At 41.7% G+C, this 27,848-nt stretch overlaps 1 protein-coding gene across 1 annotated transcript in view; it reads left to right on the top strand.

The window, feature by feature from the left end:
• The window catches only part of FBXL13 (F-box and leucine rich repeat protein 13), a 118,328-nt gene that overhangs the window by 72,857 nt on the left and 17,623 nt on the right, over window positions 1–27,848 (top strand). Inside the window, exons 13-16 of the mRNA XM_018560423.1 lie at window positions 12,860–12,958; window positions 22,065–22,185; window positions 22,585–22,747; window positions 26,929–27,048. Coding sequence (XP_018415925.1) covers window positions 12,860–12,958; window positions 22,065–22,185; window positions 22,585–22,747; window positions 26,929–27,048 — 503 coding nt within the window. The remainder of the gene's footprint in view (window positions 1–12,859; window positions 12,959–22,064; window positions 22,186–22,584; window positions 22,748–26,928; window positions 27,049–27,848) is intronic.

The raw sequence follows: 27,848 nt of genomic DNA, 5'->3' as shown, positions 1-27,848 counted from the left end.
CTTTCACTAAACATATGTCCTGACTGACTGGGTGCCCCCAATAGGCTCCCGAAACAAACATACAGCTCTTGTACATTATTAGTGTTCTGTCAGCAGTCAGCCTCTCACCCATCAGCAGGCTCCAACAGCAGTGAAAGTGTGAGAGAAAGAGAGAGTCCTAACCATCAGTCGACTCACACACAAAAGGCTTGCGTACAGCTGAGACCGATTAATGAGATCTGGCAATCGGGTAATGTGGGATGGAGGCTTTATACCATCTAAACCTCTACTCCATGCTCCAGGACCCAGAGCAGAAATCATTAGGATCATGAAAAACTAAACGTTTGTTTTCCCCATAACACACATAAATCCTGGAGCCCATGTGTAGGAACAGTGTGAGAGACCTAGGTGACACATATATACCATCCACAACCTTGCCACCCAGTGCCTCATAATATATGTGTGTGTATATATATATATACATATATATGTATACACTATAGTGCCAAAAGTATTGGGACACCTGCCTTTACACGCACATGAACTTTAATGGCATGCCAGTCTTAGTCCGTAGGGTTCAATATTGAGTTGGCCCACCCTTTGCAGCTATAACAGCTTGAACTCTTCTGGGAAGGCGTCCACAAGGTTTAGGAGTGTGTCTATGAGAATGTTTGATCATTCTTCCAGAAGCGCATTTGTGAGGCCAGGTACTGATGTTAGACGAGAAGGCCTGGCTAGCAGTCTCCGCTCTAATTCATCCCAAAGGTGTTCTATCGGGTTGAAGCAGGCCAGTCAAGTTCCTCCACCCCAAACTCGCTCATCCATGTCTTTATGGACCTTGCTTTGTGCACTGGTGCACAGTCATATTGGAACAGGAAGGGGCCATCCCCAAACTGTTCCCACAAAGTTGGGAGCACGAAATTGTCCAAAATATCTTGGTATGCTGATGCCTTAAGAGTTCCCTTCACTGGAACTAAGGGGCCAAGCCCAACCCCCAACCCAACAAACAACCCCACACCATATTCGCCCCTCCACCAAACTTTACACTTGGCACAATGCAGTCAGGCAAGTACCGTTCTCCTGGCAACCGCCAAACCCAGGCACATCCATCGGATTGCCAGACAGAGAAGCGTGATTGGTCACTCCAGAGCAAAAGAGATGACAAACGCACTCATCAATTCGTCATCAGCTTTACAGTAAGGTGCAAACAGAACGGTGGTCACTCCAGAGAACACGTCTCTACTTCTCTAGAGTCCAGTGGCGGTGTGCTTTACACCACTGCATCCGAAGCTCTCTATGCACTGTTGTTGTGCCAATCTGAAGGCCACATGAAGTTTGTAGTTCAGTAGCTATTGACTCTGCAGACAGTTGGCAACTTCTGCGCACTGTGCGCTTCAGCATGCGCTGACCCCACTCTGTAATTTTACGTGGCCTACAACTTCGTGGCTGAGTTGCTGTTGTTCCCACACTTGGACTGAGAGCGACCCATTCTTTCACAAATGTTTGTAGAAGCAGTCTGCATGCCTAGGTGCTTGATTTTATACACCTGTGGCCATGGAGGTGATTGGAACACCCGAATCCAATGATTTGGAGGGGTGTCCCAATACTTTTGGCAATATAGTGTATATATACAGCGTATATATGTATGTATATATATTATTATTATACAGGATTTATATAGCGCCAACAGTTTGTGCAGCGCTTTACAATATAAGGAACACATTACAATCACAATACAATTCAAGATAAGATGGTAAGGAGGGCCCTGCCCCTGAGGGCTTACAATCTAAAAGGGAGGGAGAAGTGATACATGAGGAGGTAGCTTTGTGGGGATGAAATTGTTTGAAAACATGATGTTACAGTGGTTAGGTTGAGGTGGGATAGGCTTCCCAGAAGAGATGAGTCTTAACAATCGCCTAAAGGCAGTCACGGTGGGAAATAGACGGACAGGTTGGGGTAAAGAGTTCCAGAGGATGGGAGAGACTATAGAGAAGTCCTGGAGGTGAGTATGGGAGGAGTTGACAAGGGAGCTGGAAAGTAGGAGGTCTTGGGATGAGCGGAGGTAGACGGTTAGGGTGATATTTTGAGACCAGGTTTGAGATATAGACAGGGGCAGAGTTGTGGATGGCTTTATAAGTGACTGTTAATATTTTGAATTTTATCCTTTGGGCAAGTGGAAGCCAGTGTAGGGATTGACAGAGGGGGGTTGCAGACACTGAGCAGTTGGTTAGGTGGATGAGTCTAGCAGCTGCATTCATGATAGACTGAAGGGGGGATAGCCTGTGTAGAGGTAGGCCAATGAGGAGAGAGTTGCAATAGTCAAGACGAGAGATAACAAGTGAGTGGATGAGTAATTTAGCAGTGTCATTGGTGAGGAAGGGGTGTATTTTGGAGATGTTGCGAAGGTGAAGGTGGCAGGATTTGGATAGTGATTGGATGTGGGGAAGAAAGGTGAGGTCCTAATCAAGGATGACACCTAGCACCTTGGTATGGGGGAGGGCTGGATAGTTGTGTTAACAATCTCAAGGGAAAAGTTGGGGAAGGTGCACGGGCAGCAGGAAATATCAAGAGCTCAGTTTTTGAAAGGTTGAGTTTTAAGAAGTGTTGTGACATCCAGACTGATATGTCAGTTAGTAGATTAGTGACACGCAAGGACACTGAGGGGGGGAGTTGTGGGGTGGAAAGATAGATTTGAGTGTCATCGGCATAGAGATGGTAGTGGAAGCCATGTGAGGTTATTAACTGACCAAGGGAGGAGGTGTAGAGGTGTAGATGGAGAAGAGGAAGGATCCAAGGACAGAGCCTTGGGGGACCCCTACAGAAAGAGGAAGAGGAGGGGAGGAGTTAGATTTGTAGGTGACACTAAAGGAGCGCATAGATAGGTAGGAGGAGAACCATGAGAGAGTAGGGTCTTGTAGGCCAAGCGAGTGGAGTTTTTTGAGGAGCAGTGGGTGGTCAACAGTGTCAAAAGCAGCAGAAAGGTCTAATAGCAAGAGTAAGGAGTAGTGGACGTTGTTTTTAGCAGTTAGTAAGTCATTGGTGAGTTTTAGGAGGGCGGTTTCAGTGGAGTGTTTGGGGCGAAAGCCGGACTGAAACGGGGCTAAAAGGTTGTTATTAGCGAGGTGGCGACTCAGGTGGTTGTAGATAAGGCATTCTAGTAGTTTAGAGGTGAATGGGAGTAAGGAGATAGGTCTTAAATTATTGAGGTTGATAGGGTCCAGTGCGGGTTTTTGGGGTATTAGGGTGGCTAGTGCATGTTTCTTAGGCAGGATTTGTCTTATTGAAAAGTTAGACTGAGCTGCCCCATAAAGGGTGAGTCACTACAATGAATCCATCAGTTCTCTGTGTAAATTGCAGCCTGAGCTATTGATCTGTAAGCCACTGTCATTTTGTAGGAAGATAATATCTAAGCATATGAAAAGAAGGTCCATCAAATATGAAGATCTCATATTTACCTGGCCAAAATAAAAAAATATGTGTACTTTTTTTATGATCATGAGAAGAAAGCAAAATTAAAATGAACTTATTTTGAGTTGTGTACTCCAGCTATGACCATGTGTATTACATTATGGCAGTTAGATTACAGTGACTAGACTACAGATAAGGGTTTTTAGCAAGAAATATTATTTGTGTCCATATACTAAATATTATTGTGTGCCATTATGCACAAAGGTACAAAGTAAGCTTTGCTTGTATCATTCAATATCTTACATATTATATATTTTAACCTTGGGCATCATTTTTTCCTTATAGGCAAAACGGGGCACATTAGGCTGACATTTAGATTAAGACTGAATTTAATTGAGTAGAACAGTGTGCTCTGCTTTCAAAAGTAAGAAGCCCATCTCACACAAAAGTTCTAACCGTGACCTGCTGTGGCTCCATTTGTGACATAACAAGACAAGAGGGAAGACCAGCACTTCATGTAGAGTCATAGGCCATTCACTGAATATCACTAATGTCACATTCTATGCAATACAGAACCTCTGTCTAAACATGAGAAAAAAAGGTAATAAAGAGTATAAATGGTCATATGGAAGAGCTATAAAAGAGCTAAAACTCTACAAGGCGTGCTGGTTTTCCCTCTTGCTGTGGTTTCATAAGTGTTTCAGCATAGACACTACGAGATCTGACATAGGTGCAAATTATAATAAAAAAGATTTTCAGACTGTTATGCATTATTCTAGCCAGCGTTATCTTACCAGTTTCCATAAAGAGATCCATAAGCAGTGCAATAAGCCATTCCATAAATGCTACTGCGCACAGTGATAGAGTGGGTGTAGAGTGACAGGGCAAAGGAGATGTAGAGTAGGAGGGAAGGTGATACAAGAGTGATACAAGCCCGGCACAGTGGAGAACCTCAGATAAATTATTCTTGTATAAATATAGGGAAAGTTATTCCAGGACAAGTAACGTTTTATAGAGTCTTGCAGAACATGTTTGCCAAATGTATGTGCAGCTGCCACCATCCTAGCTATGAGAGTTTTTGTGTAATGAGTTAGTGTGTAATGCTTATACATTCATTTGCCGTCTGTGACTTCACTGGATAGAATTACCCTCACATTTATCCCTGTAACACCAGCCCAAGAATAAAAGGAGAATGGGGGGACACCAGGACAGAAACACACATAATACAAACCTTACACAGACTCCAATCTTTCCCCACTCTTAAAAGAAAAGAAAAAAACGGTTATTTGTGTCTACATGTGGAGAGATGTTATCAGTTACTGTTTGCCTGATGAAGGAACCACATGTGTTACCGAAACATTGCATTTCAATGTGATACCATGTTTATCATACGTCAGTAAAGGACAGATTGATAAGGTGAACCTTGGTGTGCGGGTGACCTTATTTCTTACATTGCTCCACACGGCCCCATCCGTTGATCATTTCAGCACCCACTGAAGTAACTTAACTGGGATATTGATCAGCAGTGTGATAGGACAATTCTAATTCACATTGGAGAGATTTCCCATCACTTCCTTTCAGGAGATGAAGGGAAATCTTTCCAATGGGGACACAGACAGCAATAAAATCCAACAAAGAGCAGACAAAAAGGGATATTGGTTAGTAGTGCGATAGGGCACTTCTAATTCACACTGGAAAGATTTCCCATCACTTCCTTTCAGGAGATGAAGGGAAATCTCTCCAATGGGGACATAGACCCCAATAAAAACCAACAGAGAGCAGAAAAAAAGGAGACTGCTTCAAGTGTCGGGTAATTCCAATACCATCCAGGCTTGTGATCTCATCTCCTGTTGATCTCAGGATGATGATGATGATGATGATGATGGAACGCTCATGGGATTAGGTATGTGTGCCGCTCACTGCACAACAGCCCACTGCACAGTTGGTTGCTGCCTGAAATTACCAGAGGTGACTACTGCAGATTGCCGTACTAATATAATGCTTTCAAAAGGTAATGAATGGTGAGCTACCTTTCCTTCATTTCATTGTGCTTTTAATGGAAACAGGTACACTTAAAATGACAGCTCCCCTTTTTCTATTGTATTACTGTTCCTCTCATTCCATATCTCTCGCTTACAAAAGTTTCCAGTTGTCTGCGCTCTTTTACATTGTAGGCTGTGTAGTGGTTTGTTAAATTGCATTAGTTACAGGTTTAAGATTCTTACTTTCATGTGAAGCGCTATAATGATTTATAACTCTTACCTATTTAAAAATACTTTTTATGTTTTATTTTGAAAAATAAATACTACATTTATAGTACATATACGTACATTAGAATTACTTAAAGCAGAAGTCTAGTATAAAAATAAATAAATTGGAATATAGCACCAGCCTTATAATGTACCTGTAATGAAGGGTATGTTATGCTGGTTAGTGTAATATTCCATCAGTGATGCCAGATGCTTACCACAGCACTGATCTTCCGGAGCTGCAAGCAGGAGAGGACCAGGGGCGCATCCAGAGTCTATTCTCGGGAGGGGCACTGCCAGAAAACGGCCAGTACGCCCCCTTACGCTCGCTTCTTAAGGGTGTCCTCGATTATAATCATTATACAGCAATGCTGAATACTGCCAGCCCAGCTAGTCCCCCAATCCCTCCTTTCCCCCCAAGCCAGTCATTACCCACAGACTCCCCCAACCTCACCTAACATATGCAGGCTGCAGCACCTCTTCATCTGCGTCCTTGGCGACCAGTGGAGGGGAGGGGTCACAGGAGAGGGTGCCTGCAGAGACGGGTATCGGCTCCGCCTCCGCCAGGCTATCAGTCATTGCCAATGACAGGCAGCTGCAGCTGCCAATGACCTGTTTCATTCAGAAGATCCCCGCACACGCACAAGCCGGTACATACAGCTGTCCCTCCGTGCCACGGACTTTACTGCAGATAATTGTACAATGTTTTTTTTACAATGAACCGCAGTAAAGTCTGTGACACAGAGGGAAAGCTGTATGTAGTTGTGTCACACAACACACACTGCGGGTGGCAGCCGCAGCAGACGCAAGGATGGGGACTCGTCACTCGGGACAGTAACAGCAGCGGCACTAATCTCAGGGGGGGCAATTGCCCCGTTGCCCCCCCCCCTGGATCCGCCACTGGAGAGGACGTGACTGTGAAGTATCATGCCATTAGCCCTCCCCTCCTTGTCCCCTCGTCTATTCACAAAAGTCCTAGGATTATTTTCACAGAATGCAAATCATTCTGTGAATTGACAAGTGTGATCCTACCCCCTCCTCCATTCACAGAACAGCATTCTGGAAAAATTATACTAGGAGCAGCATCGGCAGACCAGTGTTGTGAGGATGATTATTACACTAACCAGCAGCCAGCAAAACATAATATACACTTCATTAGAGGTACATTAATAAACTGATGTTCTTTGCCCAAAAGTCTACAGCTTTAAAGACAAGCTTTACTGTACAAAATACATTGCATGTCTAATTACTTTGTTTCTTGAGAAAATTACTTCAGGGGGTGTTGGGAGCTGCCTTATAGACAACAAATTGTGCAGCCACATACTGTACATACATACATACACAACATGTAAATGCTGCAGTTGCACAGACTTAACCTAAGGTTAAATGGTGAAAATCAGCATGTATTAAAAAAGACTGAAGCTTGGTGAAAAGTAAGTAAGTAAAGTCTGCAAACATGACTTGGTACCATTCCCAATACATCATATGTTAGATGTAAACCATGATATGACTGGTTAAAAAAATCTTTATGCACTTCTCTAAATGTTTCATCTTGTTATTATCATCATAGCTGGAATACCAACCATGAATCCTTGGTGGAAGCCTAAGGTCCACTCGGTGTGTGTATGAGGAAAGGGACCATATTTATAAAGCTGTGCAATTAAAATGTAGGGGAAAAATGTCAAGATTAGTATGGTACCATAACAGTGGTTATATCTGTTCATTTATGATGTATTTATTAATTATTTGTATAGCACTCCTATGTCATTACCTCTGTATAGCCCAATGGGCTTTGTTGTAGCTCTTCAATGTTGTCCTAGTTTACTGATTTTGTATACTGTTCTAGAAATGTGACAGCTTACAAACACCATTTTTTTTCTAGTTTGCTAACCTGTTGAATAATTAGTTTTGCTCTGTTTTGTGCTTCTAATGAGAATACTTAGAGCTTTTCAGGCCTCAGTAAAAATAAAGATACACAATGTTTGTATTTAACAGGGGCATCGCTATAGTCCTATAAAACTGGGGCAGCACTGGGTACCCAGGTTGAGATTAGGGGTGTTAAGTGTTCTTTTATAAAAGTTCCACCTAGCGTATCACTGGGCAGAAGCTGTTCGCATGGCACTAAAATTGGAAGTTTGTATACTCGTCAGTGGGCATTAATGCTATATGAATAGCTGGGCGAAACTTTTATAATTGAACCCCTTAATGTTTTAGTATACCATGCATGGTAAAAAGTAGATGAGGCTGTTTTGTGTTGCCATCTGGTCTTTTCTTTTTCCCTTTACCTTTGCCATTTTCTTTCTCTTTGGTGTCTTTCACTTTTCACTAATGTTTATTCCTAATTGAAATAGATGTTAACCCAGTAACTAAAATCTCAACTAAGCTTTAAGATATTATTGTAATTTAAAAAGTCATTTTAATAGGTTGAAATCTGCAATTTCCATTCAAATGATATTTGCCATAAAAGTTCTTCTTCAGGAACTTCTTGTTATAGGAGGAAAACATTCCGTTCCTGTCTCTTACTTGTGCTTCTGAGTTGTCATCCATGGGCTTCTGATACAGACTACCAGTTGCAGTTTTAACACAGTTTAATTACATTGGTATGGTCCACTGTTGTCACCATCAGGAAACCCACTCTGCGAAATATCATGTAGTCACCTCTAGAGTGCATGTGTGTAGACAGGAAGTGGATGCAAAAAGGGTGCAGGAGATGAGTAGTACAAAGATTTAACAAAAGGATACAAAAAAAAAGGTGAAAGCAACCATGACAATTGTTTATGATAAACAGTACTGTAGCAAACTAAATATCATTCAGTCAATATTTACTTATCAGGGCCCTTTCCCGCCAGATGCATTGGGGCTGCGATGGTCGGTGTTTTTTTTTAGTTGCCTTGTCACGCATTGGGCACAGTTCACAACACCGCATTGTGACGGTGTGCATGTAAAAAAGTACTGTATAAGGGAATTGTTTTCAGCGCAGCAGTGTGTGATGTGGTACAACCGCCTGACACCATGCTGTGCCCATAGAATGTAATGAAGTAAAGTTCTCAATAAAGTTCTAAAAAAAAAATTCAACAGTGCCATGGGCCAGGATCAAAGAAAAAATACACAGAAACAGTAAGCGCACTAATGCTGGGTAAGAACAATGTAAAACTGGCCACAGAATTTGATCAACAGTGTGCAAAAGCTCCTAGAGACAGGGAGAGGAGCCCTGTGGCTAAATTAAAAAAATATACAGATGAAAGGAGCGCTACTACTGTGAGGGTGATGTAAACTCACCGTTAGATGTCAGCGGTGAAGGTCTGGAACCATCAAAGGGAACTCATCTTGCATCCATGTGTTGGATGAATGGACTTGGGGAGGTGGAGTAGTTAGGAGCTGGAGTTGTAAAAAACTGGGTCTTGACGAAAACAAAATCAGCCGAATACACGGACTCAGCTGGCCAGGCTGAGCCGTGGCGGCGGGGAAAATAAGCCAGAGTGATGATGCCCAACGGCTGTTAAACAAAGAAGGTGGTGGTGTGTTGCAGCTCTTGTGGCGATAAGTCACAGTAGGATAAGGCAAGGTGGGAACAAAAACTGGGTGAGATCTCATCCGCTGGCTACGCGTTTCGAGGCGCAGCCTCTTTGTCAAGCCTACGTCAGTGGTGCGTCTCGGAGAGTCTCGGGAAAAACTGGGACATTTAAACTTGACAGCTGGGAGCAGTGATCAGCTGTTATGTTGCGTGATAGGTGGAAGGATGGAGGCGGGTCTAACAGTGCCATGGGCCAGGATCAGCTGCTGTGCAATGTAGCACCGTGGCTGATGTGAATGGACACTAAATCTGAATATTTAATTTCAATCTAAAATGTAAAAGTAACTCAGCTAAGCAATAAACCACCAAAACATCACACAAAGTCGGAAAAGTGACAAATCTAACATCACTTACACATTTAGCATGGTGTCATTTTTATTGAAATAAATCCGGTTTAAATATGTTAGGGAAATTGAGCAATACTTCAAATCTAACTGTACTTGTTTCCAGTTAATTTTACTATGATGCTTTTTGTGGTTTATTAGACAGCATAAGAACAAGGATCTGTTATGAATAACTTTCTAACAAATGGATCCTGCATATGGCCAACTATGTGTGTGTTAGTTCAGTGTAGGAATACTATGATTTTTCCAGACCCAACGATAGAGGAATTTCCACTCTGTTGACCACCTTATTGAAACTTCTTCCCACATATTGCTGGAGAACATTTCTCATTACAAGGGGTAACATAAAATATGACCATGTTTTATACTCGGAAGTTACGTAATGTGACAGAAGTCATGATGGATATGATGTGACAGAAAAGCTGCTTGACTGCCACAGCTGTGGACTGATGTCCTGACTCATATTGCTCTGTTCCCAAGTGCTGAATTGGTGAAAAGAATGTAGAGAGATTGCCAACGAACATTATTCGTTATTATTAATACCCATCCAGCTTGTTTTTACATTTTCCAGTTTTCATAAAGGGAGCTGTGAGGAGAGAAAAATGGTTAATCTGTTCCTTTTGGATTGTACCCACATGCCCAATCACCAAGTCTATGGCCTTTTATTCTTTAAAATGTGCAGTGCTTTACCCTATTGTAATATATGAAAATATAGTGCTTACTTTAAGAATCTAGGATATATGCCCCCTTCTAATATAGTGTCTATACACCCATCAACCAATTACAATTATCGCCACTGTGCTACTGTTGCTCAAATTGCTAAAAAAGTTCATGCTGGTTGCGATAGAAAGGTGTCTGAACACACAGTTCATTGCAGTTTGTTGCGTATGGGGCTGCATAGTCAGGGTACTCATGCTAACACATGTCCACCGCCAAAAGCACCTACAATGGGCACGTGAGCATCAGAACTGGACCACAGAGCAATGGAAAAAGGTGGCCTGGTCTGAAGAATCACGTTTTCTTTTACATCATGTGGATGACCGGGTGCATGTGTCCCTTAGCTGGGGAAGAGATGGCACCAGAATGCACTATTGGAAGAAGGCAAGCCAGCAGAGCCACTGTTCTGCAAGGAAACCTTGGGTCCTGCCATTTATGTGGATGTTACTTTGACACGTACCACCTACCTAAACATTCTTGCTGGCCAAGTAAACACCTTCATGAAAATGGTATTCCCTGATGGCAGTGGCCTCTTTCAGAAGGATAATGCGCCCTGCCACACTGCAAAAAAATGGTTCAAGAATGTTTGGGGAATACAACAACGAGTTTGAGGTGTTGACTTGGCCTCCAAATTCTCCAGATCTCAATCCAATCGAGCATCTGTGGGATTTGCTGGAAAAACAAGTCCAATCCATGGAGGCCCCACCTTGCAACTTACAGGACTTAAAGGACCTGACAGCTTGGTGCCATATGCCATAGCATATCTTCAGAGGTCTAGTGGGGTTCATGGCTTGACAGGTCAGGGCTGTTTTGGGTGGACCTACTCAATATTAGGCAGGTGGTCATGTTATGGCTGATCGGTGCATATACTTCACCAGTAATAAAATGTGTGCCACAATAAATTACTGAAAAGTCTGTAGTATTGGAAACACTAAATAGAAATTTCCAATGGTCAAAATGATATAACTCAGAAGTCCATGTGCAATCAACCTTGAGTAACAAATAAAAGTCTATGTATTTCAAAGACAGTCCGAAAACACCTAGTGCTGCTATTCTTTCACTCCCACAAGAAACACTATCCTGCCATCCTTGAAGGTTGATCTGTGAATCTTCCACTGCCCATTGTAAAAGAACACCATTGTGTTCCCCTTAAGAGATTCACTCACCGGATGGCATGGATAATGACAGTGTTCTTGTAGGGCATATTTATACGTTGGCTGCCCATTCATTTCAGTGGGCTGACCCAATGCAGTGCACATTACCTTTCAGCACAAAGAAGTAAATGGGCCCTAAATATGATTCTACTAAGTGATTACATATCTCATGTGAAGCGTAACCCTTAGAGATGTGTGTTAAAGAACACCAGGAATTGTAAAAGAACTCCAGGAATTGTAAAAACTAACCCTTGCAGTGGGGCTACACCAGCTGTGTAAGGGTTAACTGCTCGTTTTGGTCTAGGGACTAAAGTAAAGAAGGTATACTCACCCAATCCTACATTCCACCTGGCTGCTAGACTGGTCCCTGCAGCCTCTTCTCCCCCGAGCTGTGGTGGTCTAAGGGACCCCTGACGTCTTCATGTCTAATGAAAGTGAACAAGACGTGAGGATGCTGAAAGACATACCACAGACGGAGTAGAGGAAGAGAGGTGAGCATTGACTGCTACAGGACAGAGGATCAGGTGAGTATATCTTCTCCAGTCCAGTCTCTAGGGAAAAACTAGCACTTAACCCTTGCAGTGTGGGGGTAGCCCCACTGCAAGGGTTAATTTTTACAATTCCTTGAGTTCTTCTTTAAAGGAGAACTATGAGGTGAGTGCTTTTCACTCACCTCATACTTCTAGCCGACCTGTGACAGTGCTGACTGGCGGAACGGACGGGGACGGGGCGGGTACAGCTGGCTCTGCCTCTAGATAGGCAGAGCCAGCTGTCAGTCACGCAGCTGGGTGGATCCAGACATAATTGTCGGGATCCGCTTCAGCTGCGGCGTCTCAGTATACCGCGAGCTCTAGCTGTATAGTGAGCCTAGGGTGACGGAGGGACGCTAGTTTGTGTCCTCCCGTTACCCTAAGGAGAACTATGGGGAAAAGGCCTAACCCCCATAGTTCTCCTTAAAGGAGAACTATGAGGTGAGTGCTTTTCACTCACCTCATAGTTCTCCTTTAAGGAGAACTATGGGGGTTAGGCCTTTTCCCCATAGTTCTCCTTAAAGGAGAACTATGGGGTCAGTCTTTTTCCCCATAGTTCTCCTTAAAGGAGAACTATGGGGTCAGTCTTTTTCCCCATAGTTCTCCTTAAAGGAGAACTATGGGGTCAGTCTTTTTCCCCATAGTTCTCCTTAAAGGAGAACTATGGGGTCAGTCTTTTTCCCCATAGTTCTCCTTAAAGGAGAACTATGGGGTCAGTCTTTTTCCCCATAGTTCTCCTTAGGGTAACGGGAGGACGCTAGTTTGTGTCCTCCCGTTACCCTTAGGAGAACTATGGGGAAAAACACTGACCCCATAGTTCTCCTTTAAGTCTACAACTAATTTCTATTGACAGTGTCTTATAATTTAATAACATAAATGTCTATATTTGTTTATTTTTCTTTAGATTTCCATTGATGGGTTCAGACACATAGTTGCTGGATGTGGATCTCTTCAGCACCTGAGAATCAATGACATGTTTACTCTCACAGACAGCTGCCTCATAGTAAGTCAAGGCTGCAAAAACACCCATGTTATGCTTAATGAAAATCATATAGGTATCAATATCAAATGTAATCTAATAATAACACTATTTAGATTGGAAAGTGACATTTTAAACTGCAGTTATTTGCTCAGTCAGTCATTTTAGGATAGTTCTATACAGTGAAAATAAATTCTAACTGCTTTATACAAACTTTGTATAAAACCTCTTTTAAAACCAAATTGGGAAAAATATAAAGCTTTCTGGGCTTTATCCAAACTTTAGACATTTTAAGAAAGTTAATTGTATGATGTACATACAGGAGTTTTAAGATCCTAGAATATACTATCCTGTTATAACATCAGCATTGTAATAGGAATACATTTTGTATAATGTAATCAAAGCTTACCTGAAAAAAATCCTTTTTATGTAGTGGGTGCTGCCTTCCCTTTGTCCATCACTTTCATCAACTTTCTCGATTCCCCCCGTGCTTTGCATCGCCTTCCCTTCTGCTTGATATGATGCAATCTCGATTTCTCAAGACTACATAGTCCATAATGCATTGCTGCCTGCAAGCAATGACAATGTTACATTGTTCAGACGTTAATTAGTAGTTCAGAAGGCAGGCTCTAAGAGTTATAACACAAAGAAATGCATATTCACGGGGCTGAGTGAAATTGTGTCACTGTATTGAGAAAGCAAATCCTATGGGCATCTTCAATAAGTAAGTTTACAAACTTTGGACTTTTGAACTCCTGGAAGTATTTCATACCATATTGATTGCATGTGGCTATGTTCAATTCCCCACGTTGTATACTCCCTGTGTTGGAGGGTAACTCCCATATATTGGATTATGTAACCGAGTAACTGTGTAACCTTGTAACCTTATGATCAGTGAAATGTATGTACAGTATGTATTGCATAATTGCCTGGGTTATGTTGACCCGGTTGCTGTATGTATGATGGTTGTTTCGTTATTGTGTCTATGACACTGAAAAGACTCAATAAAAAGTATCTTTAAAAAAAAAAAGTTTACAAACTTCTAGATCTTTATGGTTATTAGGCGTGCGATATAACTTATGGAAATTCAGTATAGAAATACATATTTATTTTTTGTTTTTGATTATAGATACCCTTTAAGATGTGTTAAGCTTAATATGCACACTGTTTGCTGACACAAATATAATGGAGGGCAGATATTTAGAAAGCAGACAATATGTGTGTTGAACGTATAGTTATATATAATGATTAGGGACAGTGGAGCAGTGATGTCATTGGCTTTCTATCAATCAGGAGATTGTACACATATGAACACTGTCTGGAAAGCTATGAATGTTGACTCTCTTCCAGACACACAGAAAGAATGATGAGAGCTGTTATTCCGGTTTTCTTTAGATGTTCACTATATTTATGATGGGACCAAGGTCTGGGTCATGGAATAATCTAGTGGACCTGTGTTAATCCAATACAGAGTGTTTGCATCTGGATAAAATATGTTCCACGGTGCTTATCAGCATAGACATTACTACTGGCAGAAGTGCTTCAGTATGTTTTGTATGTGTGTAGATTTATGTTGCATGGATACATTATTAAGGCATATTTTGTATCAGTGAAAAGCAGATGCATTAGTCGGGTAAATATAAGATGCAACATTCAGTTGCTAATGATTTGAATATATTAAAAAATGAAATAAGAAAGTAAGAATTATTCCAACAAGCTTTGATTAGCATGATCAAATTCTGCCCATATTTTAGAAAGCACCAGCTTATACAGTTCTCTAGTTACTCTACATGCACATATGATGTTAGAAACCGTAATGCAAGTAGATTTCTAGACTGGTACTAGTTTATAATACGTGCATTTATTTAGTAATAGAGACTAAAACAGGGATGTGAACTAGCCTGAAAGCTTAAAAGAGAGTGGCTTTCCCCATAGTTCTCTTTAGAGTCACGGGAGGACATATACTAACCTCCTCCCATGACACAAAGCTCAATATATAGCGGGCTGTTGCCCGTGATATACTGAGAGCGCCTCAGGTGGGACGGATCCCAACAATACTGTCGAGATTCACCCAGCTGCGTGAGTGACAGCTGGCTCTGCCTATCTAGAGCTGTGCCCGCTCCCTCCCCCATTCGTTCCTCCACTCAGCTCGGGGAGGGGGGGGAAATCCCTGCGGGGAGCGGTGACTGACAGTCACTGCTCACTGCAGGGAGACGATCGGGAAGTGAGTGGATCAGTGCATGTTTCTGCTCACATCCCGATCAATAGAGTCAATCTGTGACAGCTTCTTTGTCACAGGTCGGCTCTAACTATGAAGATGAGTGAAATCACACACCTCATAGTTCTCCTTTAAATCTGGTTTTCTGGTTAGTACACATCACTAGTTTTTGGAACATATTGTTAATTGTTATTCCCTTTGTCCAGCCATAAAATCATTTTCTAACTTAGTGGTTTCTCCACGATAAATCCAAGGGTTATGCTGGCCATCTTGGAGATATAATACCACCAGTGTATTCTGAAGATGCCACAGGACCTCCTAGCAATTGCATATGCTGGTGCAGCTCCCGGGTCATCCATATAACAAAGCAGATCTTTTTAATGGCACCTTTTGAGTCTGAAGCACTCCCAGACCTCATTCTGTTGTGAAGAGCAAAACCAGCAATTATTTGTATTACCCACACTCATGGCTTTATTCTGTAGTTATGAGCCACAACTAATGTCCATAAGTAACGCTAGGGGTATAGATTTTGTTTGAAAACTCAGCTCACACTTCCTCAACATGGTCCAGGTAAGCCTCTAGAAAACTGCAGCTACTGACCAGATCTGCTCCTCAGTTTGCTCTTTACATTACTCAGGAACAGGATCCTAAGGCCACCTAAATTCCTTCAGATAAGGCAGTATATTCCACTGAAGAGAACTGTCCATTTCTTTTTGTGAGTGTACAGAGTACTATGTTAATAGGCTCCAGTTAGAAGTTATTATTCCAAACTAAGCCTGGATCAGGCAGATTAAACAGAGGAAGGAATATAAAAATGTTTGCCCAATCTACTGTACAGCAAAAGATCTGCGCCTTGTTACATTGCAGTTTTTTTTTTTTTTTTACAGAATCTATGTATAAGGAACATAAACAGTCATATTAATGTTCCATGCCCAGTGCAAAACGAGACTGCAGCATAGGCACTAAAAAAAAAGTGTACTCTTCAGATCCCCTAACTGATGGCATTTGCTGGGTACAAGAAGGTCCATGTGCTCAGTGTGCTAGTTATCTTCACAGCAGTTTCTCATTGGTCCTGTGCATTTCCTTTAGTACATCAGGTCCACTGTCTATTATTGGCTTTATTCTTTAAGAATATTAATTAATAGAAAACTATTTACTATTCGCTATACATATAGCTATATTTATTTGTTTGTTTATGATTTTAGTCATTTAATATTAGACATAGGAAGAATTTGCAGAATAACGGTGAACAGGTAAATATCAGAATGTGAACTATAACCAGTTTAACGCTGCCTATACTCCTTCAGCTCAGGCTACCTGAGTGTTCTTATCAGCATGGAGCAGGTTCATCTTAACTGATTTATCTATTCACAGTGATGGCCAAATCTGACAGCTATGGGTGCCCCAGGTTGTTCAGAACGCCTATATCTTGATTATCCTTCTCACGCTATTAGATAACTGCTGGGAGGAAAATCAGCAACAGACTATAAACCTACTAATCTTTAGCCGAGACATTCTGATACAAGCCTTCTCTGCAGAAGGCTGCATAGGAACCGTGTGGAAACCTAAAGTCAGTGACTCTGCCTCTTACCAATATTAAAGTGAAATTAAATTAATTCCAGTACCTTAACTATTAACAAAAATGCATCTTATTTGTGAATGACTCGGCTGTAGACCCTCAAATCATCTCTGACTTGGTGCTGACACTGTCCTTACTTCTGGAGGGTGGCTACCTATGTTCCTCATAGTCCCTGTGTGTGTTGTAAAGTAGCCACAACTCCAAGCTCACTTGTGTGATAGACTATAACTTCAATACAAATTAGTAAACTAAACATGAGATTGTAATCTATCACTGGAGCGAGCTTGGCATGGTGGCTACTTTACAACACACACAGAGACCATGGGGAACAAAAGTAGCCCCCCTCCAGAAGGAAGGACAGTGTCAGCACCAATTCAGAGATGATTTGAGGATCCACAGCTAAACGATGTACAAAAAAACTAAATTTTTGTTAATAGTTAAGGTACTTAAATGCATTTTAAGGATTTAACTGCTGAGTTTAGTATCACTTTAATTAGTAGGGGGGAAAAATGCATTAAATAAATAAAAACCCTTAAAAATAAAATATACATAACATTATGATCACAGAGAGGTGAAGTGAATAACATTGATTATCTTGTTACAATGGTACCTGGAAGTGGGTGGGATTAATTAGGCAGTAAGTGAACATTTTGTTCCTGACGTTGATGTGTTAGAAGCAGAAAAAATGGGCAAGTGTAAGGATTTCAGCAACTTTGACAGGGGGAACATTGTGATGGCTAGATAACTGGGTCAAAGAAACTCCAAAACTGTAGCTCTTGTGGTATTTTCCCAGTCTGCAGTGGTCAGGACCTACCAGTGGTCCAAGGGATTAAAACCGGTGAACCAACAACAGGGTCATGGGCGACCAAGGCTCATTGATGCATGTGGGAAGCAAAGGCTGGCTTGCATTGCTGAAAAAGTTGATCTTGGTTCCAATAGAAAGGTGTCTGAGCACACACTGCGTCGCAGTGTGTTGTGTATGGAGTTGCGTAGCAGCAGACCGGTCAGGGTGCCAATGCTGACCTGTGTCCACCACCAAAAGTGCCTACAATGGGCACGTGAGCATCAATACTGGACCATGGAGCATTGAAGAAGGTGGCCTGGTCTGATGAATCACGTGTGCCACTTACCTGGGGAAGAGATGGCACGAGGATGCACTATGGGAAGAAGGCAACCTGGTGATGCTTCAGGCAATGTTCTGCTGGTAAACTTTGGTGGTCATAATGTTATGGCTAATTGGTGTACATTCTTTTGGTTTAGAATAGACACTGAGTTCTGCAAACAATTTAATTCTCGTTAGGTGACTAATCTTTACAAGCTGCATGAACACAAATGGTATAAAGAGAACAGACCAGGCCAGAGAGATAAATTATTGTATGTTTTCTGGAAGACTCCCTTATGTGAGGCAATATATTTTATGCAGAGCTTGCACATCTATTAGGAGAGGGTCTAAGTGCACAGTAGAATTGTTCTGAGTTTCAAAAGACTGCATTCATCTCCCGTTTTGCTGGGGGAAGAAAATCTGGAATTATTTATTGCATAACTTCTACTACATCTATAGAAGCTGTACACAGTGGTTATGTCCAAGGCTTCCACTGCCATTGCCAAAATGCAGTATTGTCTGCATGCTTCGGCTTCCTAGCAACTGACCTGATAATGTCAAACATGCTTTAACTGAAAGCAAGGTTTTAGCTTTGTTATTACGGTCTTCTAAATACTGCAATTTATTGAAGAATCCAATCTGCTTCTATTCTGATTGTATTAATACCACCCTGTTGATGGCCTATTAAAATTGCATAAGCAGAGCCCAATAAAAGCTTCTGCAGGACAGATAAGGTCCTCAGTCTGTAGGTCTTTGTAATACTGCAAGACACTTATTAAAGGAGAACTATGGGGTTAAGGCTTTTCCCCATAGTTCTCCTTAGGGTAACGGGAGGACACAAACTAGCGTCCTCCCGTCACCCTAAGCTCAGTATACCGCGAGCTGTTGCTCGCGGTATACTGAGGCGCCGCAGCTGTAGCAGATCCTGACAATTATGGCGGGATCCGCCCAGCTGCGTGACTGACAGCTGGCTCTGCCTATCTAGAGGCAGAGCCAGCTGTACCCACCCCCTCCCCCATCCGTTCCGCCAGTTAGCGCTGGTGGAGCGGGGAGGGGGGAATCCAGCCCCTCCCCTGTCACGGCAGAGAGCCGTGACAGGATCGAGAAGTGAGCGAACGCCGGTATGTGTTCGCTCACCTCCCGATCTACTGAGCCGACCTGTGACAGTCTCATTGTCACAGGTCGGCTAGAACTATGAGGTGAGTGAAAAGCACTCACCTCATAGTTCTCCTTTAAGGTACTTGAATCCATTTTTAAGATTTAAGTCCTGAGTTTAGTGTCACTTAGTTCTCCTTTAATCATATTATACATTCTTAGCCCAGAGTAAAGCCCCATTCACACTAAGGCATTTAGTAGCTTTTTTCTCTATACGTAACAAGAGAAACCATTATTTTCAATGGCCCCTACTCACACCTGAGTATTGTGTTGCTTGTTTCCAGTTGTAGAAAGCTCTAAAAAGTGCATGAGCTTCTTTTGGGGCAGAATCGTGCATTTTGGCCTCATAGACTTCAATGGGAGTGCCTGAAAAATACTTGTGTTTTTCAGGCGCTTCCATCTAAAATTCTACAGGGTCAAAAACACACAATTCTGCTCCTGTACTACAAGGTACACATGTACTTAATAGAAAGTAGAAATGGAGCCCCATATATAACGGGGCTCTTTTTCTTCCAGAAATGTCTAGAATAAAAATAAGCAATTCATTAAACAACACGGTAAGGCTGATTTACTAAAGGTTGTGAGAGCCTTCATGTAATAAATTGCTTAACTATTCACTTCAATCATCGAATCATGTGAAAAGCAAATTCCTGTCAACTTATTTCATCTGCACGATTGGGCATTCAAAGTAAACAGGAATGAGCTTTTCACATGAATGGATCACTGAAGTGAATATCTACACAATTTATCAAGTCTCAGGGGCTTTAGTACATCAGGCCAAGTATGTTGATTTATGCAAGGTATGTTTGCAATGCTTTATCCAGCACTATGTTCACTGGTCTTAACTTGTGTCCTCTGGGCACTCTGTGCAGTACATGGAGAATTCACTCTCTTGTACTTTCTGGGGGGACCATTATTGCTCTTAGTATTTATATCTTGTAGGACAAAAAGTAACAAGCAAGGATTTTACATGCAATTAGTAACAGCAAGCTCCAGTAGTGATCAAAGTGTTCTAGAAGGGAAAACTAGCTAGGAACCAGGAGATGATGTATGAACCTCATCTGTATGCAAATGTCATAAGAGACTCAAGTCAATGATAGGAACGGTTCCAGCCATATTGTATGACATGTACAGTTTATCAACTGTTTTGGTGTCTCTGGATATTTAAAGAAGAACTCTGTGGAAAAAATGATCTTAACCCTTGCAGTGGGGCTACCCCCGCACTGCAAGGGTTAAGTGCTAGTTTTCATCTAGGAGCAAAAATAAAGTTATACTCACCCGAACCTTGCAGCCAGCTGGCTGTTAGACTGGTTCTGAAAGCCCCTCTCCACCTCCACTCCAGCAGCCTAAGGTCCTGTGAGTTATCACATCCTATACAGTGTATAGGACGTGAGGACACAGAGCGACATTCCATTGCTGGAGTGAAGGAGGAGACAGGCTGCAGAGGCTGATCTAGGAGCCAGCCAGCTGTGAGGTTCAGGTGAGTATAACTTTATTATTTGTGCTCCTAGATGAAAACAGAGGTAGCCCCACTGCAAGGGTTAAGATCATTTCCCCCCAGAGTTCCTCTTTAAAGTAAATCCTTCCTATGGAGACTGCCATTGTTGGCCTCCTTCTGAACATGATAGTTGCCTAAATAATATTTTTAAATGTAACACTTTTTGAGCCACTAAGCTGGAATAATAATGCAGATCAGAAAAGGCAGAGTAAAGTCAGTGGTCCTTATCTGTATACTTGTTCTGGGTTAGTGGCTTGGAATATTAAAACCAGCAATGACAAATGTGTCCATGAAATGAATAACAGTAAAAAACAAAGTGAATATACAAGCCTTTTCAATAAGGCTGGGAAAAGAACACAACCCATTGCAGATAAGTATTGCTGGTCATCATTCTCTTTTATGAGGCTCATTGGATAATATGTCTCAAATCAGTCCTTATGTACGATGGATCCCATTACATGACATTGCAAGTCATTAGGCTCAATTCACAAAGCTAATACAACTAAAAAGTTTTTTTTTTTTTAAAGTGACAGTTATTTTCAATGAAATGTGAAAATTACTGTCACATGGCTAAAAATAGAGAGGCCTAGTCTGGTGCTAAAGCTTTGTGATTTGATCCTATTTTTATGTATTTCCGTGAATAGCTGCGCAATTATCAGGGATGTTGATAATAATAATGTAGCATGAGCGTTTCATATACTGTATTTAAAAAAATATGTACTAAAAAGCATCCTTTCCTAAGGGCCGGTGCAGACCTGAGCGATCCGGGAACGTGCGGTTGTTCACAATTGCACACAGTGATTGCCGCGCGGCCCCATTGATTTCAATGGGGTACATCCCCACGGCAATCGCAGAAAAAAAGGTACATGTACCTTTTTTTGCAACATGCGACACGTGGCTGTTGTCATGTTATTTTGTTCGGGCGGAATCGCGGCAGGAACCCGCGCAATCCGCCAAGTGCGACTGGGGTGCCATTAAGAAAATGATGGCACTGCCAGCACGAGCGTCGGTGGTGGGCAACTCTGCAGTCCTCTGGACCACGCAGTACCATGCACGATTGCCGTGCGGTCACGGATCGCCCAGGTGTGAACCTAGCCTAAACGTGTGCTTTCTGTGCTAGCCCTGTAACGTAATGAAAAGGCAGAAGAAAAACCTTCTTAGCTCATTCGAAGTAGACAATACTCTAGTAGTAGATCATTTCTGTTTTAATCAGAGAGATTGCACGCACCACTTACGCTTTTAGTAAATAACTGTAATCAGGCTGAGTTGTTTATTTTCCTTACTCTGGAATAAAACACAAAGCTGTCTTCTGGGTACAGTTACATCTGACAGGGACGGCACAATGAAGTCGCATCTGTGCTTTGTGAAAATAAACTTTACCAGACTATACAAATGGCTAAAAAATACAAGTGGTACTTAGAAATAAAAATAATTGTTTAGATGGAAAGTGCATGGCGTGTACTGGTCATTCAATCATATAGCAGGGTGGTGAAACCCCTATTTAGATAAATGTCTGCATAGATAAAAGCTAGTAAATGAAGCTGTGTTGTATTTACTTTCTTGCTTGGCCTGTTATAGACTTTGTTGGAGACGTGCCATAACATTGCCTCTGTGTCTCTGCTGGGCTCCCCCCATCTCTCTGATGCTGCCTTCAAAATCCTTGCACATGGAAAGAAGCTTGTGAAAATCAGAATTGAAGGTCAGATACTACATTGAAAAACCTGTTCCAATCACCTGTTCCTCTTCCTTTTCATTACATGTTCAGTCCACACAAAAAGTAATATGTTAGTAATAGTTGAGCCTTACTGAATAAGTCATGCCTCCAGCTTCTACCTCAACAGTTAGATCCCCATGCCATAGTTCCCGATTCTGCTCCTGTCAATATTTTTTTGTGTTTCTGCTCACCTTTGTGTGTTCCGGGACCTTATTTTGTATTCTCTATCACATAAAAAAATGAATTCAAAAGGAATTGTGGAAGCCCCTCATAATGACCCTGGACCTGATCTCACCAATAGTCTTTGAGAGATGAAAAAAAACCTATCTGCATCGAATTTGGTGGACTGACCATTTACCTTGTATCATTCTTGTTTCATTTCAGGTAATAATCGAATCACTGATGCTAGCATCAAAGCAATCAGCAGATCTTGCCCTAGTTTGAACCACATTTATTTGGCCGATTGCCAGAAAATTACAGATGTCAGCCTGAAAGCAATTTCTTCATTGAAAAATGTTGCTGTCCTGAACGTAGCAGACTGCATAAGGTATGTTACTAACCACACATGCAACATGGGAGAATGTTCAGTAGTTTGTTATAAATACCTGTTATAAATACCTATGTTTAGATACGGGAAGGAAGTGGCTGAAAAAAATGTTTCTGTATTGCCATAGTTACCATGTTCCAACAGCAAAACCTGTTGATCTTGCCAGAAATTCAGTGAGCTCTGAACATCCTCCTATGTTATGGAGATGAGCAGACGGGGAATGCAGAAAATGAGCGTTGTCACTGTAGGACAGAAATAAGCTTTTGCCCTAATAGTGAACCTATACCTCTGTATACAGTGAATACAAGCATATGTTTTTAGGCACGATGATCTGGATGGGATGCAGATATTCCTTGTTCAAAAATAGATGCCTTAATGCGCCTGCTAGTAGGGATGTATTGCTCACTCTCATGATCAACACCAACTGTCATTATATTTTCTAAGAGGAAGGAGAATGTTAAGGCACCTTGCACATGGGCGCCTGTCAGTTCCGCTTAGCAGGCAACCCGTGCACAAGTCCCGTGTGGCATTGCAAGACTGACAGTTACAGGCATGACTCCCAGAGCATGTTGGTATTTGTAGTTAAAGCACAGCTGGAGGGCCGGAGTTTCCCACCCCGGTCTAAGAGGAGTCGGATGTAAACGAACATGTGTCCATTTCCATCAGATTACCTCCAATCCGTCATGCTCAGGTCTACAAAAACAGAACTTTGTTCTGCTTGGTTTTCTGGCCCCGAACGGAGTCGGAGGTAATCTGATGTAAACAGATGCAAGTCAGTTTAGATCCGGCTGCCCATAGACTAACATTGGGCTCCTGATTAGATCCGCCTGAAAAACTGACAAGTGGACCTGACCGAGCCACCTGTCTGAAAGGGGCCTAAAGGTAACAGATTGTCATGAAAGTGTGAGAAGCAGAGGTGTAAAAGTAGAAGTGTCACTCGTTTTTTGATGAATGTATTCCCAAAGGTGGAAAATGAAACATCTTGGTCTTTCTTATTTCTTAATACAGCAAACTAGGGGTTGAGTGTCGGCTATTTTGGACTGCACTAGGTGCATTGACACTCTACAATTACACTGTGCAATCAAGGTACATTGCCCCATGGAAATTCCCAATACATTGGGGATAGCTACTAGCTACTAAATGACCGCCTAATATTTATAAATCAAATAAAGCCTTTCAAATACCTATTCCAACAGAAGGAATGTGTTTCCCCATAAGGACCATTATATCTTCATATACAATTCTGACTGGTGTTGGTAAGCATCATTAGGATTAGTCCTGCTCTAGCATTAAGTCAAGAATGGAAAAGGGAGCCACTACTGATGAATTTTATTATTTTTGTGGAGCTTCTTCATACTATCTACCTTTTTTGTAAAGCTTTTTGTTTGGATTTTAAAAGCTGAATATTTCATGACATTTTCCCAGTTATTGTACTTCCACAAGCTTATTTATTAGGATAGTGCAAAGAGCAATAATGTTGTGCAAAATGCATTAATTACAGCAGCCAAACAGAAAATCACTCAAAGGGTCACATCATTCAAAAGCAACATTTTAGTTACAGGTGGAGCATGGCAGACAGATTTAGTTCTTGGCTTCTTGTATGTCTTGGACAATCCAGCATTGAGATGTCCAGTCCTTAATTCCTGGCTCTGTTCCTGTCCACTTGGGTGACCCTGCTCACTTTTGCATGTTTCAGTACCATCTGCTGCATTGTCCTTGTTAGTTCATATATGAAATCCAACAGGGAGAATGGAAACCCCTCATAATGGCCATAGTAGTGGTGCAGACCCAGGAACTCCAGCACACTGATGGAGTCACCAGAAGATTCAATAAATTGTCAGGTGGTGTAATTCTCTAGCATCTGCCAGAATCTGAAATATCAGTTTTGGCTGGTCCAACCCTTTTACGTTTGTGACTGCAATGAGCTGACGTAAGATTCATTGCTAAGGGTTTACTGTACTTTGCACATTACCATTGCTCTTTGCACTGATTTTATAAAATAGAATCAACCAATGGTTCACACTTTGGAAAAATGCTATACTGTTTTATTGTGTGTCCACATTCTTTTCAATGGAGAAAGGTGTAATTGATAGTACCAATAAATTTCAGCAACCGGGATACCCTTAGCGTTTTTAACTGTAAAAGTAAATGTGTCCCAGATGCTATGGCATGAAACCATTGCACGACAGCTGGATGGTGTAGAGAAATTGTTTCAGCTGCAGTATACTGTATGTGATCAGAGCTTTAAATTTGCTTCTCACAGGTGCCAAACTAAAGGCATCTTTTTACAAGGCCTGCTGCAGCTACACATTTCTATACTCCAACTGTTGCTATAATGGAAAACGATAGGAGAAGAAAAACTACTCACCAACTGTGAGGGCATAATGTGACATTAAGGGCCAACTCCAGTCATCTCTGATACAGGAAGTCAGGGAAAATCTCCCCAGCAAGGATATGGAGACCAATCAAAAGCTGACAGACCTTCTAACTGTTCACTACTGCCTCCTAAACAAAAAAAAATGTCTTGGCTTGAGTTGGGGTCTAGACCAGCCTTTCTCAACCAGGGTGCCTTCTGGCTTCCTCAGGGTGCCTTAGGATTTTCACACAAAGTCATGCCTCTGATTTGAAAGAGGGGAACTCTGAAGGGGGAAAGGGGTTCTGATGTGAAAAGAGAACTGTAACATTTCCCTGAGGAGAACTATGGGGAAAAACACTTACCCCATAGTTCTCCTTTAAGGGGACTCTAATATGATAGAGGGAATCCCAATTTTTTGTGTGTTTTTTCCCTTAAAATCAATACCAGGCCCGTATCTCATATAAGGGTTTGGTATGGATTTTGGAGGGACCACATGTCATTTTTTACATTTATGGTTTTTACATTTTAGACTGTGGTGCCTTGAGAATTTGCATACTTTTAAAGGGTGCCATGACTGAAAGAAGAATATTTTTGCATGTAATAATGGGATACAGGTTTGAAATTGAAAGTTGTGAGAAATCTTTGACGTTTAAAGGTTATTTTAGCTCTTATAAATAAAGAACAGTGGCCGGTGTGTATTTATAGAAGACCATGCAGCATTTTATCATTTTGTGTTTTTTCGGCTGCATATATGGTTAGTAATCTGCTCTAATTGGAAGCAGATGATTACTATAAAGCATTACATCATGTCTATGTAATCATCTTTATTTTTGTATGTTTGGCATCACTATATTCTTAAACAAATTATATTATTGTGAATCTGTTGCTAAGTTTTTTACTTGGAGATCCTGCCAGTACCAGCATTTCCTGTTGCAGGCTGACAACACTAAGCCACTGCCTTTCAACTACAAGAAGAATTTTCACCCTTCTGTGCGTCCCGCTTCAGGTCAAGTCTGCCTAACAAATCAGATAGTCTGCCCAATGCCCAACTGAAGGAATGCACAGGGCTGACAACACAGCTGCTGTGAGGCAGTCTTGCCAGCCTGCAGCAGGAAGTGCTGGTGTTGGCACGATCTCCAGCTTAAGAAACTTTGTAATAAATTCACAAAACATATTTGCTTAAAAAACTGTATACAGTGAGAAATGATGGAAAAACATACTTAAACATACATTTTGGGTTTGCACTTTAAAATGGAACTACACCCACCTATCCTTTACAGCCAGGTAAGGTGCCATTCTAGCCTCAATTTGGATTGCAGTCGCCATGGTGCTACACATGTGATCAGTAATGAAACCAGCCATTTGAAGGCTTGAATGTTTGGTTGAGAGCTGGCAACCCTGACAGTGATTACATGAGGCATGCCTTAAAAGTAACTATTTTGGGAGATTGTTAAATTGGTGGGTCTCGTTCCGCTTTAACAGTTGCATCAGTATAGGCAATCTAACACAAGCAAGTCAGTATAGTGCTTCAAGTTATGAAAAGATCCCTTATCTACAAAACTTATCAAGGACTCTGAAAAGCACTCACTACAGCTTTGTTAAAAAGTACTACAAACCGCATCATGCTTCGGTCACTTAAAGTCATGCCTGCGGCTGTCAAAGACTAGCAATGCCTCATGAGACTTGTAATTCCACAACAGCTGGAGTGCTGAGATTGCCTACCCTTGGCCTACTTGATGTGTGTGTAGAAAATAGTTTGCAAATTGCCTTTTGAATCATTGCTGCACTAACATGAAGCTCTAGTAACATGTGGTTTTTGTTGCAGGATCAGTGACCCAGGAGTGAGACAAGTCCTAGAAGGCCCTTCAGGAGTCAAGATAAAAGAACTAAATTTAACAAACTGTCTGCGTGTCAGTGACTTGTCTCTTCTCAGGATTGCACAAAAGTAAGTTTGAGTGAAAGTCCACATTGGTGATGGTGCAGTCCAGAATTCTGAATTGGAAAAAATAAACGTTAATAAAATCCTGTTCCAGGGATGGAGTAGAGGGGAGGAGCATTGCTTTTACACAAATTGCTATTTTTTTACCTTCATTGCATTACTTTTGTTGCTGTTATATGTGTAACATTCACCTTTTAGAAGAACCGAGGGAGTACGCTGTGGGTCCTGCTCCTCTTCTACCACTGCCACTTCCCCTGCCGCTATTGCCGGCAAACCCTAGCTGTCAAAATGACAGACAGGACTTGCTCTGTATAAGAGGAAGCTTCTGAACAGTATGCAAACACTGTTCAGAAGTGTAACGCCATCTTTGAGGGACAGAGGGAGATTTTTCGTGGCTGGTTTAGCTACCATTTAAATTTCAACTGCTATTCAAAACAGCACAAATGTTTGCAAAACCTTGTTTACTAGCCTGTTTTCGGGTGGAGAACAGAGTTTGATTTTCAGGAGTTTGGGTCTCTTGCAAGTCCTTAATTTGTGAGTGGTGGCAGCCCACGTTTATGTTTTCCATTGTCTGGATCCGAGATCTCCCATTTTTGCAGAAATTGCCAGCATAGTTTACATTTTTGAGTATCACATCTTTTCCTTTTTCCTTTATTTCCCCACTGTCTTTGACAGTCAGTATGACAGCTTAGTAAACTTATCATTTTCAGAAGGAGAGGCCAGCAATGGCAGCCTCTATATTTCTCCCATGGTGGGTTTTCTTTACAACTCTGAATAATGTGTGCATTTCTTTTAGTTTAACTAGA

Source organism: Nanorana parkeri, unplaced genomic scaffold (assembly GCF_000935625.1).
Source record: "Nanorana parkeri isolate BGI_ZX_2015 unplaced genomic scaffold, ASM93562v1 scaffold454, whole genome shotgun sequence".
NCBI classification, from domain to species: Eukaryota; Metazoa; Chordata; class Amphibia; order Anura; family Dicroglossidae; genus Nanorana; species Nanorana parkeri.
Note: the sequence above shows the minus strand (reverse complement) of the source record. Positions and strands in the feature narration are given on the sequence as shown.